Source organism: Pleuronectes platessa, chromosome 6 (genome assembly GCF_947347685.1).
Source record: "Pleuronectes platessa chromosome 6, fPlePla1.1, whole genome shotgun sequence".
NCBI classification, from domain to species: domain Eukaryota; kingdom Metazoa; phylum Chordata; class Actinopteri; order Pleuronectiformes; family Pleuronectidae; genus Pleuronectes; species Pleuronectes platessa.
In genome coordinates this window covers 12,899,283-12,920,265 of record NC_070631.1, presented here as the reverse complement: position 1 = coordinate 12,920,265, position 20,983 = coordinate 12,899,283, and the positions used below count along the sequence as shown (strand labels likewise).

The following is a 20,983-nucleotide window of genomic DNA, read 5'->3' as shown; positions in this document are numbered from 1 at the left end:
ATGTGTATTTTGTGGATTCAAAGTACAAACAGAAACCCTGTAAGTTGTCTGTTCATCGCCATTACAGACGCTTCCTCTCTAATCTTTCTCCGGCTAGTCGCGTTGTACATTTTACAGGCATCGTGCACGCATGTGTCTGATCCCAGGGTGGCCAATTTCCCCATCCGCCTCTCCACCGCCCACCTACCCCCATCCACATGAAAGACTGGAGAGTGTAAGGAGATCTGGCAAGTTGGGGGGGGGGGGGGGGAGCAGAGAGCAGAGATGAGGAACAGAGAGGGGTAAAAAGAAGGGAGACGGCTAAACCCTGCGGGGAATAGACGGAAATTTAAACAAACACTGGATGGGTCCACAGACCGTGAGACGACGTAGCAGGGAAACAGCCGTCTCAGCTCGAGCCCTTTGCTCTTTTGAAATGTCGTGGCTGTAGAACACAACTGGAAATCATCTGAAAGTCATTGTATTTACGACGCACGATGTAAAAGAAAAAAAGCCTGAGGCAGCGCCTGCAAAGTGTCCTGAGGGCTCCCCGGTTAGAGAGAAGGGAGAGGATGTAAAACTGATTCTGAGCACATGTGATACGTGTGCAACCCCCCCCCCCTCCTCAGCTTCTCTGACCTCTAACAAGGTCCAGACCCAGGGGTTTGTGTTCCCTTTAGTGTTCCCTGCTCAGGTTTGAGTCAGGCCAGGATTGAAGGAGGTCACAGTGCAGAGACAGCCAGCAACACTGCTCCTAACCATCTCCAGACATCAGCTGAGACGGCTTATCAACCCGAAAAAAAACCCCGAGAGGCTGACACCCTCTCTGTGCCTAGAAGCAATTAAATATGAGCAGAGACGGCAGTGCAGCTTCAGGATTTGAAAACTCTGTGACAGAATGACACAGTGGCTCTGTCGAGTGTACAGATTTACAACACGCAGCGTGTACATCATTTACTGGCTTTATAATGAGGACCGTTACATCATCATCTGTCTCCATGGCAACGCGGCCGCCCTCACGTCTGATCCCTGTGTATTTAAGGGTCGGTTTCCCTGTTGACCCACAGAACCTAAATGTCTGAATTGTTATAAAACCTTACGCAAGTGATTACAGCGAAATATATAACAAAGCTGTATTTTCCCAGTGACAGCGAGGGAGAGTAAAGCACAAGGGGAGATGATGAGCATACCCTCAGAGCAGCTCCGCTCCCCCCCACACACCACAAGATGAGAGGAATTTATGCCATTCCCCACCTACACCACGGAAACTCCCGTCTCGCTGTGTGCTGTTAGAGCCCAGTGACATCCGTCTCCATAATGACACTGAGAAGAAACGATTCCCTGGGCTGTTTCAGCTAATGTGATTGGTTAGTGTGGTCGTGATCATTAACAGTTGAAGCTGCCGCAACAGGATCAGTGGTGATCGGTGACAAACTCACGGCTGCTGGGGTGGATGAGTGGGTTCTGCTGAAAAGATGTTTCAGACTTTGTCTTGATGCTGTTCACATCAACCTTACATGTTGGAGCAGATCTTGATAAGTGGGCACATCCAGGATTTTTTTCCTCCTCCGTTAACACTGTGAGGCCATTTCCGTTGATTTCTCAGAGAATAACTAAAAATCGGACGTGTTTAAACGTGGTTTCATAAGGGGACCGTCGGGCCTTGGCGGAGGTACATGTGCTCTCTGTCTGCTCCTGATGTGAATAGAAAACACACGATCGGATCATCTTTCTTCTTTCAGTTGTTTTACTAATAATCAGCAACTTCTTTTGTAGTAAATAAAGCTTTTGACTCCTTGTCCGATCGAATGAGATTAGGGGCGGCAAGTAACTTGATTAAGCAATTTGCCCCGAAAAGTCCCAAATAAATCAATTTTCTTGTGTAAGAAGCAGAAGATCATCACATCTGAGACGCAGGAAGCAATAAATCAAACGTTTTTGCTTGTACAAACAATTGTTTTCTGTAAATGTATGCATCAACTTGATATTTGCAGGTTCCACATCATCTGATTTCCCTGTTTTTCACGGAGTTGACGAACCTTATCTGTTTACTAATGTTTCGAATTTGTCTGCAACTAAATTGAATGATCCAATAATCTGAGACACAGCTCACAGTCATGTGGACACGGACGTCGGGATGTTCTCACGAAGGTCACAGAGGCTCGATTTGGATGTGACTGAATCAACTTCCTGACCAGTTGTGTTTGAAGCAGAAAACTGGAGAGAATATAAGGGAGATTCTCGGCTCTGAAGCAGGAGTTTTGTGAGCGGAGGGATGTGTTTTAATGGTTGGCCTTTACGAAGAAGTTTGGTCCAGCTTCCTTTTATTGATCAGCGGATAAGTGAGAGCTGCTGAGCTGACAAATCAGGCTAAAAGCGTTGGCTGTAATGGAGCAAACTTGTTCACAGCCGCTCCACTCTGGAGCCCTCTGTCAATCCCACAGCCTCTCGGGACACACACACACACACACACACACGCACACACACACACACTTGCAATGGCACATGCACATTTTCTCCAGGGCAGTCCAGATGGGTTGCCACAGATTGTTCACCTGTGATCCAGGTCTCCAGTGTCACCCTTCCATCAGAGCAAACAGCGCACAGCACATCAGAAGCACGCAGCATGCTGGTCACCGCAGTGCCAAACATGTCAAACGTCCAGCTGAGTCTGAGAGACTCTTGGAGCTGCCCATCAATGCCGGCATCCTTGAAGGTAAAAACCGTGGGGTTGTCGGAGAGGGTGACAGTTGACCTACAGGCACCAGACGCCCACCTGCACCGCTGCTGACAACTCTTACCTTCTCTATCCTGTCGCTGGTTCATTGCCCTTCTACCTTAAATGCTCTTCAGGCCCAGCTCTACTTGAATATTACATTTCACCCACTCAGAGGAAATGGACACTCTTCCCATCAACCAGCAGGACCTGGGCTGCACTCAGGCACTCAGTTGTGCAGACTGAAAGACCTGGGAGACAATGAGGCACTTAGTACCTGAAACATATGACCGGAAACCCTCTCACTGTCCTCCCATGAACTTCTATAGGAATGTTTTATGATAATCTTTTACTATATAATCTTTAATAATTTTCTTTTATTCTTTTGAGCTGAAGAAACAATCTTTAGACCTTTTTAAACTCCTGACCTTTTGTCTCATATCTCACTATTTTCTCTCATTAAACTTCATCCTCATGTCTTCCCTCTTCCTCTCCGCTTCGTCTCGACTCTTCCTCTTAACCTCTGCCTCCCTCTCTTGCACTCTAACCCCCTCTCTCCCTCTGCCTTGCTCTCTACACTGCAGCTTTGTTTTGAAGACTTTGACTGGGTCCTGCCCCGGGACTGGGAGACGCAGTGCCCTGCCCCGATGCAGTGCCCAGCTCTGCTCCCGGGGTTGCTGAGATCAGCACAAGCTTGACATGCAAAACCAAACTGGCAAAGAAAACTGCTGCACACCACAGGGATGCAAATTGGTTGCCGTTTTTAAAAAAAAAGCTGGAAAAGGTCAGAATAGGTTTGAAATATATTCCACTCACATTGCTTTTGTAGCGGTAAGATTACATTATTTACAGGGTGATATAACGTCATGATGTAATTTACTTTAACTTCACACTTTAAAGGTGGCATTTGAAAAAGTATAGTCTCAATTATAGTTTGCAAATTTGTCACCTTTTTCACCTCCTGATGAGTTTACATCTAGCATAAGAAAAAAGTAATATGAAGATCTCTCCTCTCCTCTCCTCTCCTCTTGGCAGTACACGGCTTAAGCAACTGAACCCACTGCCTGAATAATCCTCAGCAATCATCGAGCTGCAGGTCTTTCCAGTGAATAGGAATTTGTATTCTAATGAACAGCATAATAAGGGAGAGGGATACAAGATGGGTAGATGGACCTGAGAGCTGGGGATTATTCCTGATTTTAAAGTGAGCAATAAATGAAGGTGAAACAGGAAGAAGGCAGCCAAATGGCAGCCAGAAGGAAGCTAAAACCTAGAGCGAGAGCCAAGGAGAAGAAGGGAAGGAAGGCGTATCAGACACCAACTACCCTTTAAATATAGTATAAAGATATACAAATCAGAACTGTGCTAATTTCTTATCTTATGCAAAGGCATATGCAACAGCAACAATTGTTCTCATCCTTTTAATATGTGTTGGTCCTGTGAGAGTGTGCAATAACTTTGGCAGCGACACACTGCAGTGACACAGAGATTTCCTGTCCTCCTACTGACCCGGACACACAGGCACACACAGGCGTGGTTCCAATACGTAGTACGAGAATCAAGTGACACAAACAAGTCAACAGGGGGGGGGGGGGGGGTCTCCCGCCTTCAGCCCTCACTGCCCGACTCTGTGGCACTTTTTTCATCAGATTAAAGCATCGAAGCGATGTCACGCACACAAAAAACCGGAATAGACGATGCTGCCATTAATCCTATTGTCTGTAGAACGATGTGAAAGATTTAATTCCCACATTTCTCCCGATGAAGGCTTATGGAACAGTCCTAAGTGATAGATGTAAAACCTGCAGACAGAAGGTAAAATCAGGTCAACATGTGTGGACATTTGCATTTCAAGTGGTGAAGGTTGTGCGTTTACATCACACTCGCTGCCTCCCTGTTGATAGACTTTGTTCCCATCATCCAAAAGGAGGTTTCATTCATTCCTCCAGCATCGACTGTGCATCTGAATCATCTAAAGCAGTCCATCCGCATGAGTGGGCGACTGCAATCTCACCCACAACCCTGCCTTTTCCTCCAGCTGCTGCTGCTGCTGCTGCTGCTGCTGCCGCCTCTTGACAGTGCCAGACCATGTGAGTGGTTAGTGGGTCTGAAAACTCCAGACATTCCTCCAGAACCATTCAGAGAGAGAGAGAAATCAGCTAAGTTCCTAGAACCATCAGCAGTTATTCCCCTTAGTGAAAGCTCCCGGGATCCAAATGCACACATATAAAGAAATATACACACACAAACACACACGCTGATGGAGAGCAAGTTGGGTGCAGCAGAATTTTTTCCTGTTGGCCTGAGGTTTGTTTTGGCCATGTGGTAAACAGTCAACCTGACCAGGGAGAGTGTAGCAAGAAGCTTAGCAGAGGTGGAGGAAGTACTCAAAAATATTTTACTTAAGTAAAAGCACAAATAATAAAGTGTCAGGTTCATCAGTACCAGGTTCAGTCAAAACATGAGTTACTTTGTTGTAGCTCATGTTCAGTTTCAGTGAAGGTTTGAGGGACATTTCTTTCATAATTTTAATATCCCTGATGCTTGATTGGATCATTTGAACATACCTCTGTCCCTCATTCGGTTTCAGGCTAAACAATTAAAGTAATTAAACCTCTAACAATGTTTGCATATTGTAATATGGATAACTTTCCTACCAGACGAACACACTGGCCAAATGTATATGAGTAGTCCGGTTCCTATTGCAACATCACGCAGGGTTAGCCTGCAAAGTAAGAGGTCTGCTGGTTTGCGTGAATAGAGTGTCCTAGGATGGAGTCAAATTCCCTGCCTCAATTACTGTTTCATTTTCAGGGGATTAAGGTTCCAGCTTGGACCATTTTACACTCACACCGAGATATTAACGGGATCAAGAGGAGAATGGAAAGTTCTATAGCCAGTAATAGTGGTCAATCTCAAAGCAGCAGACACTTGGGTATCCTATAGATACCTTAGAAAACCACATCCTACAATGTGTTTCATAATGTCATTTTAAGTGTCTGTCATTAGAAGGTCCCTGTCTGGTAATTACCCCAAAATCCAAGTCTCAAATTTGTAATTTAAGCTTAAAATCTCAAGCCCAATCAAGAACTTTATTAAACTTTGGTCACTACTGAAAAAACTATGGAAGAAAGAAATTACTGCATTGGGAAAATATCAAGGAAAAGAATTCAGACCACATATATTTTGATAGAAGTACAATATCTCAATGTTATAAATTCATTAATATTTAAATCTGGTCAGAATGTGATTTTGAGTGCCAAACTATGCAGTGCTGAGTATCACACACAAGTTCATTCCTTTGTAAAAGCAACTCTCAGAATCAGGGGATGAGCTTAACACTGATATTTCAGCTTGAATTAGTCCAGAAAATAATATTTACTTTGCTTCTCTTGATATGATAAAGATGTGGATGATGGAAGTTAATCCGGTAATGGTGCTGGACTGGATTTTACTCAGTTACTGTGTTTGTATAGTGCTTTTCCAGTCTTATCACCACTGAAAGCACTTTACAATATGATCTCATTCACACACACACATACAGCGCTTCTTTACAAAAAGCTTTTCTATCCGACACACACTGTCGGCACATTAAGGGTTCAGTGTCTTGCCCAAGGACACTTCGGCATGGAGACTAGAGGAACCAGAGACCCTCTGGTCGGTGGAAAACCAAGATCGAGCCCCATTCTGTGAGGTACACTGCACAACAGATAGAACCATACTCACATAAGATCATTTCACATGAAGGTTGAAATGTGTAGAAATACTGATGTCCTCAAAAGTTTATGTTGCCACGGTTAAAAAAATAAATATTTACCTTGTATTATGAGATATGCTGAGAAAAAGTATGTTGGCGGCGCACTTGCATGACCTTGCAGCAACTAAATAGAACTGGTGTGTGCGTGTGTGTGTGTGTGGGGGGGGGGGGGGTCCAGCTCATTATAGTGATGATCAACACTACATTTTCAGCCTCTTTAGCAGCAGGCAGCAGCAAGCACTGTGTGATTATCTTGGCACACACATATGCACACATACTCTCGCTCTCTCTAAAGGAGAGAGAGAGAGAGAGAGAGAGAGTGAGAGAGAGAGAGTGAGAGAGAGACTAACACTTGTGACGGAGGGTAAACAAAGCTGCCATTAAGCCAGAGTTGGCTGAGAACACGGAGCAAATTCAAAGCGATTGTGATTCCATATGGCAGCTGTGGCCGTGCCAGTGAGGGGGCCTGCGAGGAGAGCTGGAGACAGAGCTGTGGTGCCTGCTGGGCCGTGGGGACATGGAGCCTCTCCTCCTGGCCCCAGTCTGCCTGACAGCTCTGGTGCTTTTAGCTCTGGGTTCTGTGCTCAAGCTGTTTTTTTCACGCTGGCTGGTGCACAAGGTCACTTCTCTGAACCGCACGTAGCCAGGACTACTGTACACAACGACACAACTCGGATGTGAACTGCGGGCAGGATTCGTTTGAAGCCTCTGGCACGCAAATCGCTCAAACACGGGGCCGCGATATACATGTCTCGCTCATCCCGGCTTTCAACACATCCTGATGTGTCGTGTATTTGAGTTGAGCAAAGGAGTTTCACATGTCAAAACCTCAGAAGTAAACAAAAAGTGAAGCGCAATTTCTCATTCCGATGTGGCACACTGTGTTGACCTGGGCATGTAAAGATGTGTTAGCACAGTGATTCTCAGTCCGACTTGATGGACTTTCCAGACACAGATTCTCAATCCTTTCCACTTCTCCCCACTCTCATCGCCATAGCAACTAAACCCACAAGGAGAGAGAATGAGGGACGGCCAAACAAAAGATATCAGCAAGACATGAAATCAACCTACACATGTGGGCGCACACGCATTAACCCACGTTGCACATAGGGACACGCACAGGCACATATGTTCTGGGGCAAACACACACACACACACACACACACACATATACACACAGTAATAATTTGCATAGATTTGCATGAATATTTCTGTGTGTACAGTAACACTCCACTAAGTGTGTGTCATGCCTTCTGGTTATTTGTAAAACCATGATGTGAACACAAATGGTGCTTTTGAAAAAGCTAAATACAAATTCAAGAAAAGCCTCTGCACCTGTCAGCTTTTGTCTATTTCAGATCAAATCCTGCATTCGGAGCCAGACCCTCTCCGTACGGTCATTAATTCGGTGGCTTACTAATGAATGCTAAAACGTAAAGAATCCATTCGTGTTACAGAGAGTCCTGGGGCTGGTCCACCTGTGATCCCTCCACAGATTGAACAGGGCCAACGATGCAGCAGATCTAGAGAGGTCCAAATTAAATGATGATACTGACGCAAAGCAACAGAGAAAGTATAAATGTTGCAGTCTGAGTTGTTCTCTTTCTGTCAGTTGTCAGCCGCTGTCATTCAGAGCAGAAGCACATCTCTATATTCTGAGTTAGCCTTGGGGCAATGCTGCTGAATGAGATCTTTTAAAATGACCACATCTGTGGTAATGTTTTTTTCCTGCTATATAAAGATAAACAAAAATAAAATAAAATTGATTACAAAGATGTTGTTTGCATATTTGAACAGGGAAGATGCTGAACATGTAGTGAGAGAGAATATGCAGCACAAGGCAGGTTCCCACACAGAATCAAACCAGGGACATTGGTATGTGTCGTTAACACTGCACACCACGACGAATTCTACTCATGTGAACGTGGTGATGCATCGCCGAACTGCATTGTGGTTCCGTCGCATCATGTTTCTCACGCTACGTACGCCGGAAGCTGGGCAGAGTTCAACTTTGCATGTGGCAACGGAGGCACCGGCCAATGAGATTGTGTTTCAACAAACACTTAAGAACAGGTGGGGGGGTGATGGTAAACAAATTATTTGAAGATTACAGTGATATTTGGTATCATGTCTTCCTTTAAGGATTATTTGGGTATAGTGCATGATCATTTAATATAACTTACTGTATTTTTTGAAAATGCAGTAACTTAGTCAAGAAGACATTTGCTGTAATACTAAGCTCCACCCTCTGAGCTGTGTGTGGTAACAATCTGCTACTGATAGCTGCAAATCAATGCCGTCTGATGACGATTAAGGGGAAACAGGTCCATTCTTCATCACACAACACAACACAAGTTTTTTTGGAGTGAACAGAGCCAAGAAGCTACAGGTCAACAGGGTTTGTTAGTGTGGAAAATAGTTGTGTTTCACACCCAGAAGTCACTCTGACTTACTAACACTTAAGATACTGTGCAGCTGATGAACCATGAACTTGTTCAACTGTCGTCTGATCACAGAGATGAACAAGAGACGCAATTTAGGTCAGAAGTCACCAGGGTAACAACACTCTATACTCATGTTCTATTATTAGAGAGTGGAACCGAAGCCTTTCGAGCTGCCTTTAACATATACTGCACCACTAACAAACTGGTAGAGGCCTCATGTTTCCACTGTGTGATCTGAAGATTTGATTAAGAACGAGGAAACCTTTCCTCAGGGTCGACTTGCAGAGAAGCAGAAACCTCACTTCACCAGCACAACTCCGCATTGACCTCAATATTGTCACTTTCCATTGTTTGCTTTGCTTAGAGCACTGTTATGGAAAGTTTCTCAGCAAAGGCCTTTATCAAGAATTCTCTGAGGAGGATCGCTGAGGAGACGATCCAGAATCAGTGTCTGGTCTGAAGGACGTTGACGCTGTAGTAAACCTGTTGCTGAGACCTGCAGTGAGCATGCTCCAGACCGACTGGATGAAAAGAGATGTTCTGAGTAAAAAGCAGTGAGGGAATATAACAAAGTACATTGAGCACATTTTTCACGTGTCTGTACTTAAGTAGATATATATATATTCTGCTACTTCACTCCACTACAACATTCAGCAAATATCTTTACTTTTATAGATTTGTATAGATTTTCATAATGCATTGTGTTACACGAGCTAAATAAATAATCTTATTTTCATCTGTTGTTCCTAAACCTAAAACAAAATGACCTATATTATATAATTGAAAAAGTAAAACATCCAAACTGAATAAACAACAAGGCAGAGATATAAATGTAGGTAAATCCCATAAGATAAAGTTGAATTATGACTGTCGAATCAGGGTGGGCAGGTAATATTGGACTCCGCCTCCTGCAGCAGCAGCACTCCCTCATAACGATAAAGTGAAATGAATAAGCTACATCTGGCAAATGATTTTAATGCATTAAGTATTTAAAAAGCAAGTACTCACTTACTTTTACTCAAGTAGAAAAGTTAATGTGGTACTTTTACATTTACTTACATTTTTGTCTAGTGGTTTTAAGTTTCCTCCCCCACAGACAACAAGTTTAGCTCTGCGCTCAATCACACCTCATTACAGCAGCATTAGAGCTTTTGGATTGAGGAGTGAGTGGGACACTAAGACTAATATCCAAGCTTCAGTGTGGTCAGAACAAATGTAACAGATACTCCTAAAGACCACCGACGTAAAAAAGACCCATATGGCCTGAAAGTGGGGGTAGACTCGCAGGGGGAAGTGGCTCCTCTCCCCCTCTGCGCTGTTGGAGAATTCTTTCTAAACAAGGTATGGAATGCACTCCTGTGTTTCATAATTTGTTCCCTCATTCTTCTCCTCTGCACATTTACAAACAGAGGCCTAAGGAAGAGAAAGAAAAAAGAGCGAGGAAGAGAAGTGCACTGGAGCCCTGGAAATATGTCAGGGCAAGGCCGTGCTACTGGAGCAAAAAGGAAAGGAGAATGAACTGTGAGGAAAGGGAGATGGTGAAAATAGTGAAAAGGGGAGAAGATATAATTAATGATCGGCTGACTGGCTGTATGCCGACCAGTCTGAGACAGAGAGACGGAGTGAGAGAGAGAGAGAGAGAGAGAGAGAGAGGAGTTGGAGACGAACTCAGGGAAGAGGAGGTGAGAGAGAGAAAATGAGAATGCCCCAGGAATGATCTTAATGCTCCACTTGGTGTTCACATTCCAAAGCCAGCAAATCATGCAACATTCAACCCGAAATTCAGACCGGCTGATTTCCTCATCCAGCCGGGAGACTGGGAGCACTGGGTCGCTGTGTGAGCGCACTCCTCTTCTCTCTCTATCTCTCTCGCTCCATTTATCTGCGTCCTTCTCTCCCGTGTATGAGTGAGGGAGAAACAATGCAGAGGGGATCGGTTGCCCGGCAGAGAGGAGACGGGGGGGGGTCAAAAGGAGATGACGAGGTGCAGGGTGGGCCGGGGTGCAACGTTTATAAATATCTCAGACTGCCGAGCACAAGGCCGGGCCCGCAGCAGTGCAGCAGCATACCTTCAATTTCGGCTATTTTTGTTGCTTTTTCCATAATGTGAGTTCTGCCTTATAAGCTGATGACAAAGAAGGTTGCTCCCACTGAGACATAAAAAGACAAACTGGTCAAGGCAATTTTCCCCCAGCATTTGCCAAGAGCGCTGCTCTCTGTCAAGAGTGAACTCCAGTTGTAATCAAAATGTATTGAGGTCAAAGGGTCACAGGTTAGCTGAGGAAACCCTTGAGGATCATGTTCCTATGTGTCTAAAAAATATCTCAACGACAACCACACGGCTAAAGTGCCCTCGAGCAAGAGGGACGCTGAACCCTCCCATGTGAAGGGGCTGTAACTCATCCAGCCCTTAGAGTCTGAAATGGAGGGCAAGTGGACAAAAATAATTTCTCTATGGTGAAGTATTTTCTTCTAAATTGGCTGGAAACTGCAAATGAGCCGTGTCTTCTGCTGAACGCAGTGAACCAGCTAACACGTATGAGAAGCGGGTACAAAAAGTACTTTACAAATTCACACAGTTCAGTTAAAGGGTGGAACGATCGGCCGATTGATCAATTAGTGGGTTTTGGTTCTGAGAAGTTTCTGCTTTTAATGTGATACTTGAAATCTTGAAGGTTCTGGACTGTGGGTCTGTCTAAAAAATCTATAAGATGTCATTTTTCATTATTTGTATATATTGTATGACCAAACAATAAATTGATTTCTGGTTTTGGTAGATTAAACAATGATGGGAATAATTATCTGCATCAGAGTTGTGTGTTTTCACCCCTTTCTATTTGCCCTAACCCTAACCCAGCCCTTTCCATTTGTTTGTAGGTTTGTGTATTAGCTGGATGATGCAAAATCAACTGAAACAAGTTCCATGAAAATTTTAGAAATTTGGTATGACCACAGGAACAGGGAATTATTTTCACTTCCATTAACATTGCGAGATATTATATCTGATCGTTTGTCATTTCTAAGATGCTGTACCCATTCAAAATCAAAAAATGTAAATGTGGTTTAGGGGACTTTTTGCAGAAGTATATGCCCGAGTGTAATTTTAGTTGATAAACATAAGGTTCCATTGCCCTAATCCATTGCAGCAACTTCATAATATAAGTGTAGACAAAAATTTGCTTTTTTGCTATGTTAAAAAATTACACAACACACCATGCTCGATACAAAAACAAAAACGTGTGTAGGCCCAATGGTCACACATGGAGAGGGAACAGAGTGTGCAGCGCTTATGGTTCCATTTAACGTTCTTTGAATTGAGTCTTTTTAATCTTTTCCCTGATTTTGTCTGTTCTCTCTGTCTTTGTCATTCAACCATGTAAATAAATGCGCATGTGGGTGTGTGTGTGTGTGTGTGTATGTCATTGCTGGGGGGGATCCTTGTCCTAACTCGTTGCATGCATGAGTCAACACCAGCCCCCGATGCCCACAAATAAACACACTCACAGATGCACAGGGAGCAAGTATAAATGCAAACTGCATGTACAGGGCGGCTGGAGAAGAACACAGAGGAAGAGAGGAAGACATCTTCAACAGAAAGGTTGAGATACTTATTATGGGAAAAGATGGATATTCTAAATCTATAGATAGAAAAGTTGTTCTTGTTGCTACGCTGCTGTTACAGCTGCTCCCAAGTCATCTCAGACACAGGTAAAGCTGCTTACTGTCACACGGTGGAACAGAGTGGGCCAGGAATATATTCAGAAAATCTCACAACCCAGAAAACTGGAGACATCTGTAAGTGCATGTTTAGAGAAGAGAGACAGAGTGAGAGCGAAGAGGAAGCTCAGATAGAGCCTTTCTTGTTAAGTTAAAACCTAAATCTCTCTTTGCTGACTTATATTGAAAAGCCTTCTGATGAAAGGCAGCAGAGTTTGTATTTAAAAGTTCACACAAAATTTTTGAGAAAGATGGATTCCTTGACCCAAAGTGAGTTAGTTTGATTTTGATATTGATGGATGTTCTTCGCTCTTTCAGACATTTATTCAAACTCGTTTTATGCCGGTGAAGCAAATTTTGATTGAAGGTATATTTTGTATCTAAACCGATTTCAAAAGCAGTTTTTCTATTCATCACCATTCATTTCATGAGACATGTTTTCGTGGAAGAAATACAAGGCTAAACCTTTATCTCCTGAAAAGTGAATTCAGACCAGCATCTGCAGCGAAGAGACAAATATTCAAAATATATTTTTATCTCTATGGGTTGACAACCTTGTTTGAGCCAGATCGAACACTCTATCCTGATTCTTCTTTGTTTTATCTGTTTCTCTGGCAGCCTGCATTCACAGCTTTCCCTTCAGTGTGCACCCCAAATACCATAAGTTGTGTGGGAGGCTGTTCCGCAGTAAAGATGTGATTTAGAAAATGATTGAGTTGGCTTCTAGTGCAGGGGTATATATTATGCTTATGTACTGTATGCATAAGGAAAACACTGCCAGTGTCAATAATGAGAGTCTGCAAATGGCTCTTTTTATGTGAACTCTTTAAAAATCGGTGTTTGCTCCTCAAAAAGAAGTTGAACCCACGTGCAACCCTCCCATTAGATGTGATTTGGTGAATCCACAGGTTTCATTTCCTCCCTCTGGACCATGATAATCCCTGTGGATGACACCAAACACTGGCACACCATCTATTTGTATGTGGTTCGCCAACAGTCTTTTACTGGGAAACTGCCCTCACTAATGGCCCTTACGCAGCCAATCTGCTGATGTGACCGGGTTCTTACGTCAGAGCTAAATGATACATGCTCTTCTCTTTCATTACACCCATCTGTCCATCTGTCCACCTGTCCATCGCTCCGGTCTCCTCCGTCATGTTCGGATCAATAACTCCTCCCCTCCCCCCCGCATTCATGTTTATATATCGTCGTATCTCCTCTTTTTTTTCATGCAATTGTCAAGTAATGAACCTGAAACATACACACACCCAGCAAACAGAGCCCCCCCACACACACATCCAGCTAATGTCTATGGGTTCCTCTTTCACTACACGTTGATTAAGAAGTGTAAAAACAAATGTGTGGCAGCAGAGTCAGTGCAGTGCCACTGCAGATCACTGATTCACCTGTTTCTCTGGCGCACTGCAGTCCCTGAACTGATGATCATCATTTAGTCTGACCGACCGCAGCGGGAGTGATGGAGTTCAGCTATTTATTTACCTAAAGCTACATGTGCCTGTTTGGATCTGAGTGTGCGTGTGAATGAAGCCACGTGCAGGCAAAGAGTCACGTAGTGGCACACTGCACTGTGTGTCACCGGGCCGCATACAAGTAAGGGTTATTATTCCTGAGTAGGGCATGAATCACACAGAACACTATCATTTCCTCTGGTGTGAGTGGAGTGGCTTCTTTTAGAATCAATGAATGGTGTGGATGCATCGTAAACAGTCACGTCCGAGAAAATAGAGCAAGGCAGCCTGGGAATTTTTTTGTTTGCTGCGGATATCGGTGTCACATTAGAAATCTGCCAGCTCACGCAATTATCCCATCATTTTTTTATTTTGATCTTGATTGTCTAATGTCATTCAATCCAGGCACTGCTTTCGCTGGGGTTGCATATTCAAAACATTTTAGCTTCAAGGTTTTGTTTTTATCTGCGTCTGCTGGACGGATTACCAGGAAACTTGGTTCGAAGGATTTGTTATGGATCAGGGAAGAACCCATAAAATGTTGGTGCGAATCCACATCAGGGGGCAGATCCAAGAACTTGTTTTCACTTTCTCGAACATTGTAAGATTTTGGGACATTTTCACAGATTTCCAACGGAATAACTTGTGGCTCTTGATGAAAAAAACCTGGCATGTTTACTGAACTTATATCTGTGAGTGTGTGAAATCTGGTACAGCTTGATTTAATATAATGGGACTTTTGGAGGAGGTGCTGAGGAGTTGATCTAGAGGAGTCAGACCTTCATTGTTCAGTGTTCAGTGTTTTTCCTGTCAACACCACAACAGAAACAGCCGGGTGCCGAGTGTCAGAGCAGGTTGTGCTCCCACTGGAAGTTTCCCAACACAGACCGACAACAATGATGTGACGTGTCTCTAAGTGAAGAGACAGAGCTTTAAAGAGATTAGATAAAAAAGAGAGAAAGAGGAAGTGTTATTAAAGAAAGAGTCCACCAGCCGCCCCTCCTCCCCCAGACGTCAGGTTAATTATAGAAGCTGCTTTACGGATAATTAAAAAATCACTGTATGGGAGCTCCATGGCATAGTAGTGATAGCAACATAAGAACATACTTTATATGCTGTATGAGGAGACTTTATAGACAACACATCTTCACTTTAAGAGTTAAGTTACTCTAAGAGACTACTGTAGTTTTATAATGTGGCGTCTCCAGAGGATACAGAGCACTCATATTTCTCCTGCTCAACATCGTAAAGCAAGATCAAGACACTCCGGCCTGTGATACTCCACCAAAACCAGCCTCATGCAGACACCAAACGTTTTCTTGTAAAGAAATCCATTTGGAAAAAACGCTCTTATCATAAGTTTAAAGAGATTTCTCTAAATAGCCTGAAATGTTTCATTCTTCCAATCTCCCACATGTTTATATATCATGATCTAAGTGTGCGTGTATTTTCTATGATAACATGGCGGAGGTGCAGCGGGGAGCTGCGGGTGATGGAAAAGGAGAATATCCATTACATAACAGATTAAGCTGGAGGAATCTGAGGTATGTATCCAGCAATGCATGCCAATAATATGAAAGCTTACTTCATGAGCCCCCCCTATGTACAGAGCCTCAGCGGGTGGGCCACACTTTATCCCTTTGATGTAGGCTTGTAAAAGGGAACAAACACATAGCGTGGCACCACAGTGCAAACTCCTACACTGCCATTAGACCACACGCCACAGTGACAGGGGTCATGTGTGTGCACGAGACAGCGACAGGGGGAGAAGTGACAGACAGACAGGAAGTATCCGGAGAGAGATCTGATTTCTGATTCGCCCTGCTCTCAGCTTGGTGTTACACTGAGCCCAGAGCTTTGTATAAACTCTAAACAAGCAACACGGCCTGCAGTGGACGACTGCGCGTTGTTATTACATATGCCACCCGCTGCTTTTACTCGAACACACTATACTAATGGACGGCTTCTATTCCTTCTGCACTTCATAACAGAGAGAGAGAGAGAGAGAGAGAGAGAGAGAGAGAGAGAGAGAGAGAGAGAGAGAGAGAGAGAGAGAGAGAGAAGGAGGATTACTGCTGTTTTTGTTATCTGAAAACACTGTTTGGGGTAGAGGAATGTTTCTCCCCCTGTGTTCCATCCATCCACGTGCTGCACATACCCAACTGACACAGACTCATCATGATGAGGATGGTCAATCTCCAAATCCCACACACACACACACGCATACTAACCCACACACACTTCCTCTCCCTCACTTTTCCTTCTCTATCTTAAAGCGAGGAATGTGTAATTCATGTCCTCTTTCCTGTTCCACACTGAAGGAAGGACGTCTTCTTCTTCTTCTTTTTCATATGCTTGCTCGGATGTTTGTGTGAGACACATCTGTTGCTGTAGCTGGAGGCGGACAGACCAAGCGAGAGGATCGAGGTTTACACTTAAACCATTAGCACACGCTCAGAAGGAATGGAAAGAGAGATAAGGGAGAGGTGGGTGGACATCTGAGGAAATGTGGAGGAGAAGGAGAGGACTCACTTCTTGCTTTAGTTCAGTATTGACAACAGATAAGAGTACACAATACTCACAACACCCCCCACAGAGCATTTGTCCAACCTCAATGTCAGCTGAACTTCAGAATGACATGACAAACTGTGTGTGTGTGTGTGTGTGTGTGTGTGTGTGTGTGTGTGTGTGTGTGTGTGTGTGTGTGTGTGTGTGTGTGTGTGTGTGTGAGACTGACCTCTGACTCGGGCATAGCAGCAGCCACACTTGGCGAGGACTTTACGGAACAAGTGTTGGCAGCCACAGCCTCGGTGGTGGCGATGGTGATGGTGGCCCCCTTTCATGCTGGTGAACCATGAGCAGAGGTGGGCATGGCCCGGCACTCTCTCTTTCTCCCACTCCCCCTCTCTCCCCCTTTCTCTCTCTCTCTCTGTCTCTCAGACTCCCTCGCTCACACTCTCCCAAGTAGAGGTACCACTCCTCAAAGTGTAAATCCCCCCCCAAATGGGTGAAGGTGCAGTATCCTGCTCCTCAGTGGACTGCAGACCGAGTTAAAGCCCACATCCACATAGAGAAGAAGAGGAAGAGTCCGCAAAGAAAAAAGCAGCAGCCAAAAGGAAAATCCAGACTCAGAGGGCTGTTTCTTTTCTTCAGCTGGTGATACACAGCCAGGGAAACATTCCAGCGAGCTTATTGTGATATTGAATGAGCCCCCGTCCCTCTGTTTTCTTTTTGGTGCTGAGCTCTTGCCTCTGTGAACTGCCTGGTCAAATGACAGACTGGGAGACTGCTTCAGAGAGAGAGAGAGAGGGAGAGGGGGGAGAGAGTGAGAGAAAGAGAGATAGTAAGGGGAGGGGTGAGGAGGGTGGAGTCTGCAGCTCTAGTTGCTGGCTATTCTAGGATAAGGTTCCCACTCCCCCAATTTCCTCTCTTCCTCTCCTCTGTTTCTCTCCCCTCTTCTCAGCTGTTTTCTCTCCCCCCCCCTCCTCCCTTTTATTTCCTCTCTCTCTCTCTCTTGTCCCACGTCTTCTGTTCTTTTTTCTTCTTCATGCATGCTCTTCAGGTAGCCAGCACAGAAAGCCGATTGAATGCTATGCTCTCCACTCAGAGCTGACCCTGCTAATAGTAACGTCTGTAATGATGCATAAGGCTATTTGCAGAGGGGAGGCCATGTTGGGCTGGAGGTGTCATGCACTTTCCAGTAAGGCAGCCACAGCGTCAGAGCCACGGTCTGTCAGCGTGTTACACACTTTCTGAAGAATGTGTGCGTGTGTGTGTACATATGTTCACTTAATGGATCGTATTGGGCTTTCCTGGCTGGGGCTGCTCCAATACTGACGTCTGTGTTCATTTATCATCCTGGGGGGGGGAGGGGGGGGTGAGTGTTGATTTTATTTCTTAGTGTTTTCCAGGGAGTGAGATGGAGTTCTTACGTTTCATAATGTAGGCATTTTGTGTGTGTGTGTGTGTGTGTGTATGTGTGTGTGTGTGTGTGTGTGTGTGTGTGTAGCCTAACATATAGGCTAAAGAACAGTTCACAAGCTTGGCTGAAACTAATCGCAAAATTTAAATAATCATCCAAAAATATGATTTATATTGTGGGTCATGTTGATTAAAAATATGTACATTCATCACTGAAACTAGAATGGCCCTATGTAGAGCCCATACTTCCACCAAGGCCTAACAGTCCCCTGAAGAGACCACATTTTAATTCATTAGATCATCCATGATTTATTCTCTAAATTGTGCTAAATGTTGAAAAACCTATTTCCCAATATCAGTGAAACAAAAAAATCCTGGGTCGGCCCCCTGATCAATTTTCGCAACAAAATTGAATGGGTATCTACCCTGGTCATACCCCACCCTAACATGGAGATCGGTTGAGTACTTTTTACACTGAGATAAAACACACACACACACACAAAATACACAATCTGCCAGTGATAATCTTTTCATAATCATTATAATGTCACTGTGCCAAGTCAGTGTGGTGAACCCAGAAGTTGGAGATGATGTGTAATGACCAACATAGCATTACTATATTAAGATGTGTGCTTTGCATCAGAGCATATTAAACTAGATTAACACTAGACTATGAGTCATCGGCTGTTGAAATCAGAGTGTTGAAATGTCAGCGAGATGACTTATCCAAGGAAACAACTAAGCATGGAGCTACAACAGGAGGGAATCCGAAATTGGTTGCAGAGAACTCTATTATGAGACGCCACTCCGTCTGAAACCTGACCAATTAGTTTCTGACCAACAAACAGCATTTCTTAGGCCTGAGGCAGCTGAGCTCATGACTCAGTGAGTGATCTCATCTCACAACGTGAACACGGCATAAGCTGCCTTCAAACATGCACTGGGCTCCGCAGTTTCTCTGGATTTTCTCCACTTGTGAACGCAAATGTCCGAGTGAGACCGAGAAGAAGCCGATGTGATAACAGAGCAGGGGGATTTCCCGCTGGATTCACCACAGGCTCAGGTGCACTGTCAAGAGCTGCAATAATTTGCTGGACTGTCTCTTCAGCATCCATCTCTCCACGGTGAAGTGGCGGTGGCAGACGGCTGTCGAGGATGTTTCTGTCGTCTACAGGAGACTGTCAGAGCGAACACGAGCCGGAGTGCCTCAGCCATTAGCCACACAAGGACAGCACACTCACACACACAAACACAAGAACACACACACAAACACACACACAGACAGTTGCTTTCGACTCCTCTCTCTCCTCGTATCTGTCTCTTTACCCTCACTCAAAAATATTCGGAAAAAAGTGACATGTAATGGAAGAAAGCTCTGCAGCAGAGAGAGAGAAACCCCACAGTCACAGATACATCATCTATTCTCAGGTGGAGGCCGCACACTGATTTGCCACATGCAGCACTTACACAGATAGATCACAATCCCCCACCCCCCTCTCTCTCTCTCTCCTGGCCTCCCTCCCTCCCTCCCTCTCTCCATTTCTTTTCTCATAATGGATGCCTCAAGCGACTGTGATTGAAGGGGCGATTCAGCAGAGGAATATTGAGTTGCGCTGCTGGAACGGCTCCACTTGTCTGATGCTGATATGGCTGACGAGCACTGTCGAAGCACGGGAGCTCGATTCAAAGTGGGGTTGAGAGACGGGGAAGTTGACAGCAGAACAGACGGAACGAGGCAAAACAAAGACACGCAGAGGAGAACCCAGGGGGCAAAGCATTACCAACTGAATGAACACATGCCTGCTCAAAACACCAACTGGACGCGAGAGAGGAAAGTGTTTTACCGCGAGACACCCAGTAGGGGGCATTTGCACTTGTTGCATAAGGTTGGTTCACTCGGTCAGAGGTGCTGTTTCAAATGTAAACATTCAATGAACTGTTTAATTTTGGGATACATAGTATTACACAGTGGAGCATACTGACATACAACGGATACAAGCTAACCTCTGTATTCAACACCATCAGTATCTTATGTGTAATGAAACCAACCTGAATAATTGCCATCGACGCAGGCTTCTTGCACAAAGCCCTGGATGCTTGCAGAAATATGGAAAACATTTTTCTCCCCTGGCTCACAGGGAGGAGCAGGGGATGTGAGGTGAGGCATGCATTAACACCCATTCATCTCTCTCCTTTTATCTCTCCCCCTCACTCCTTCCTCCTCTCTACATCCCCCGGACGAGACACATAGTCCCACTAAGGATGATTCATCTGCACACGCATGCTTGTGCAGGTGTGTCCAAAGCGACCCAGACAGCTAAATAAAAATCTATATAAGAACATTCACACTGGGATGGATCTAGAGGCTTGTCTGCAGATCCGCACACTTGCAGATATATGGCTGCGTTTTTCATTTGAGGCCAACGAGCCAAATAGGGAGAATGCATCTTTCCACCAGAGACACTCAGTCACATTTAGGAAGCGTGTTCAGAGCGGAATCTCGAGGATGATCTATGATGTAAAGCGGCTCATTCAAAAGAGTGGAATAAAGTTACTGTAAACACATTGTCCACTGCTCGATTAAACTTAAACTATAGGATGAGCGAGGAAATAGATACACGTGACATAAAAATGCACAGTAATACTGTAGCTAGAGCAACTCTCACATCAGCAGATATGCAGTTGCTTATTCGCAGTGTGTTCCCCAGCCCCCCTCCACTGACATTAGCCTCTCCTCACTTCATCAGCCAGCTGAAATCCTGCCAAGAAATGCTCACTTAGATTTCATGTTCCTTACTTCTTCTCCCCCGGTCCCTCTCTTTCTGTCTCTCACCCTCCCCTCATCTCCAAGCTGAATGCCAATTAAGGAAAACTGGCATTCTGGACAAGCCAATGAGAGGGGGAGGTGTTTTTTGGCCGGTGTCCCATCACGGAGCAGAAGTCACAGGGAAACTGTCCTGTTCTCGTCTCTTGTGTCCCG

At 44.6% G+C, this 20,983-nt stretch overlaps 1 protein-coding gene across 4 annotated transcripts in view; it reads right to left on the bottom strand.

Moving 5' to 3' along the window:
• The window catches only part of arhgef25a (Rho guanine nucleotide exchange factor (GEF) 25a), a 45,398-nt gene that overhangs the window by 15,634 nt on the left and 8,781 nt on the right, over window positions 1–20,983 (bottom strand). The window contains exon 1 of one of the 4 annotated variants that reach the window (XM_053424192.1): window positions 16,820–17,507. The exons of the other annotated variants lie outside the window; for them this stretch is intronic. Coding sequence (XP_053280167.1) covers window positions 16,820–16,925 — 106 coding nt within the window. The 5' untranslated portion in view covers window positions 16,926–17,507. Of the gene's footprint in view, window positions 1–16,819; window positions 17,508–20,983 lie in introns of those variants that run through there. 4 annotated transcript variants of the gene reach the window in all.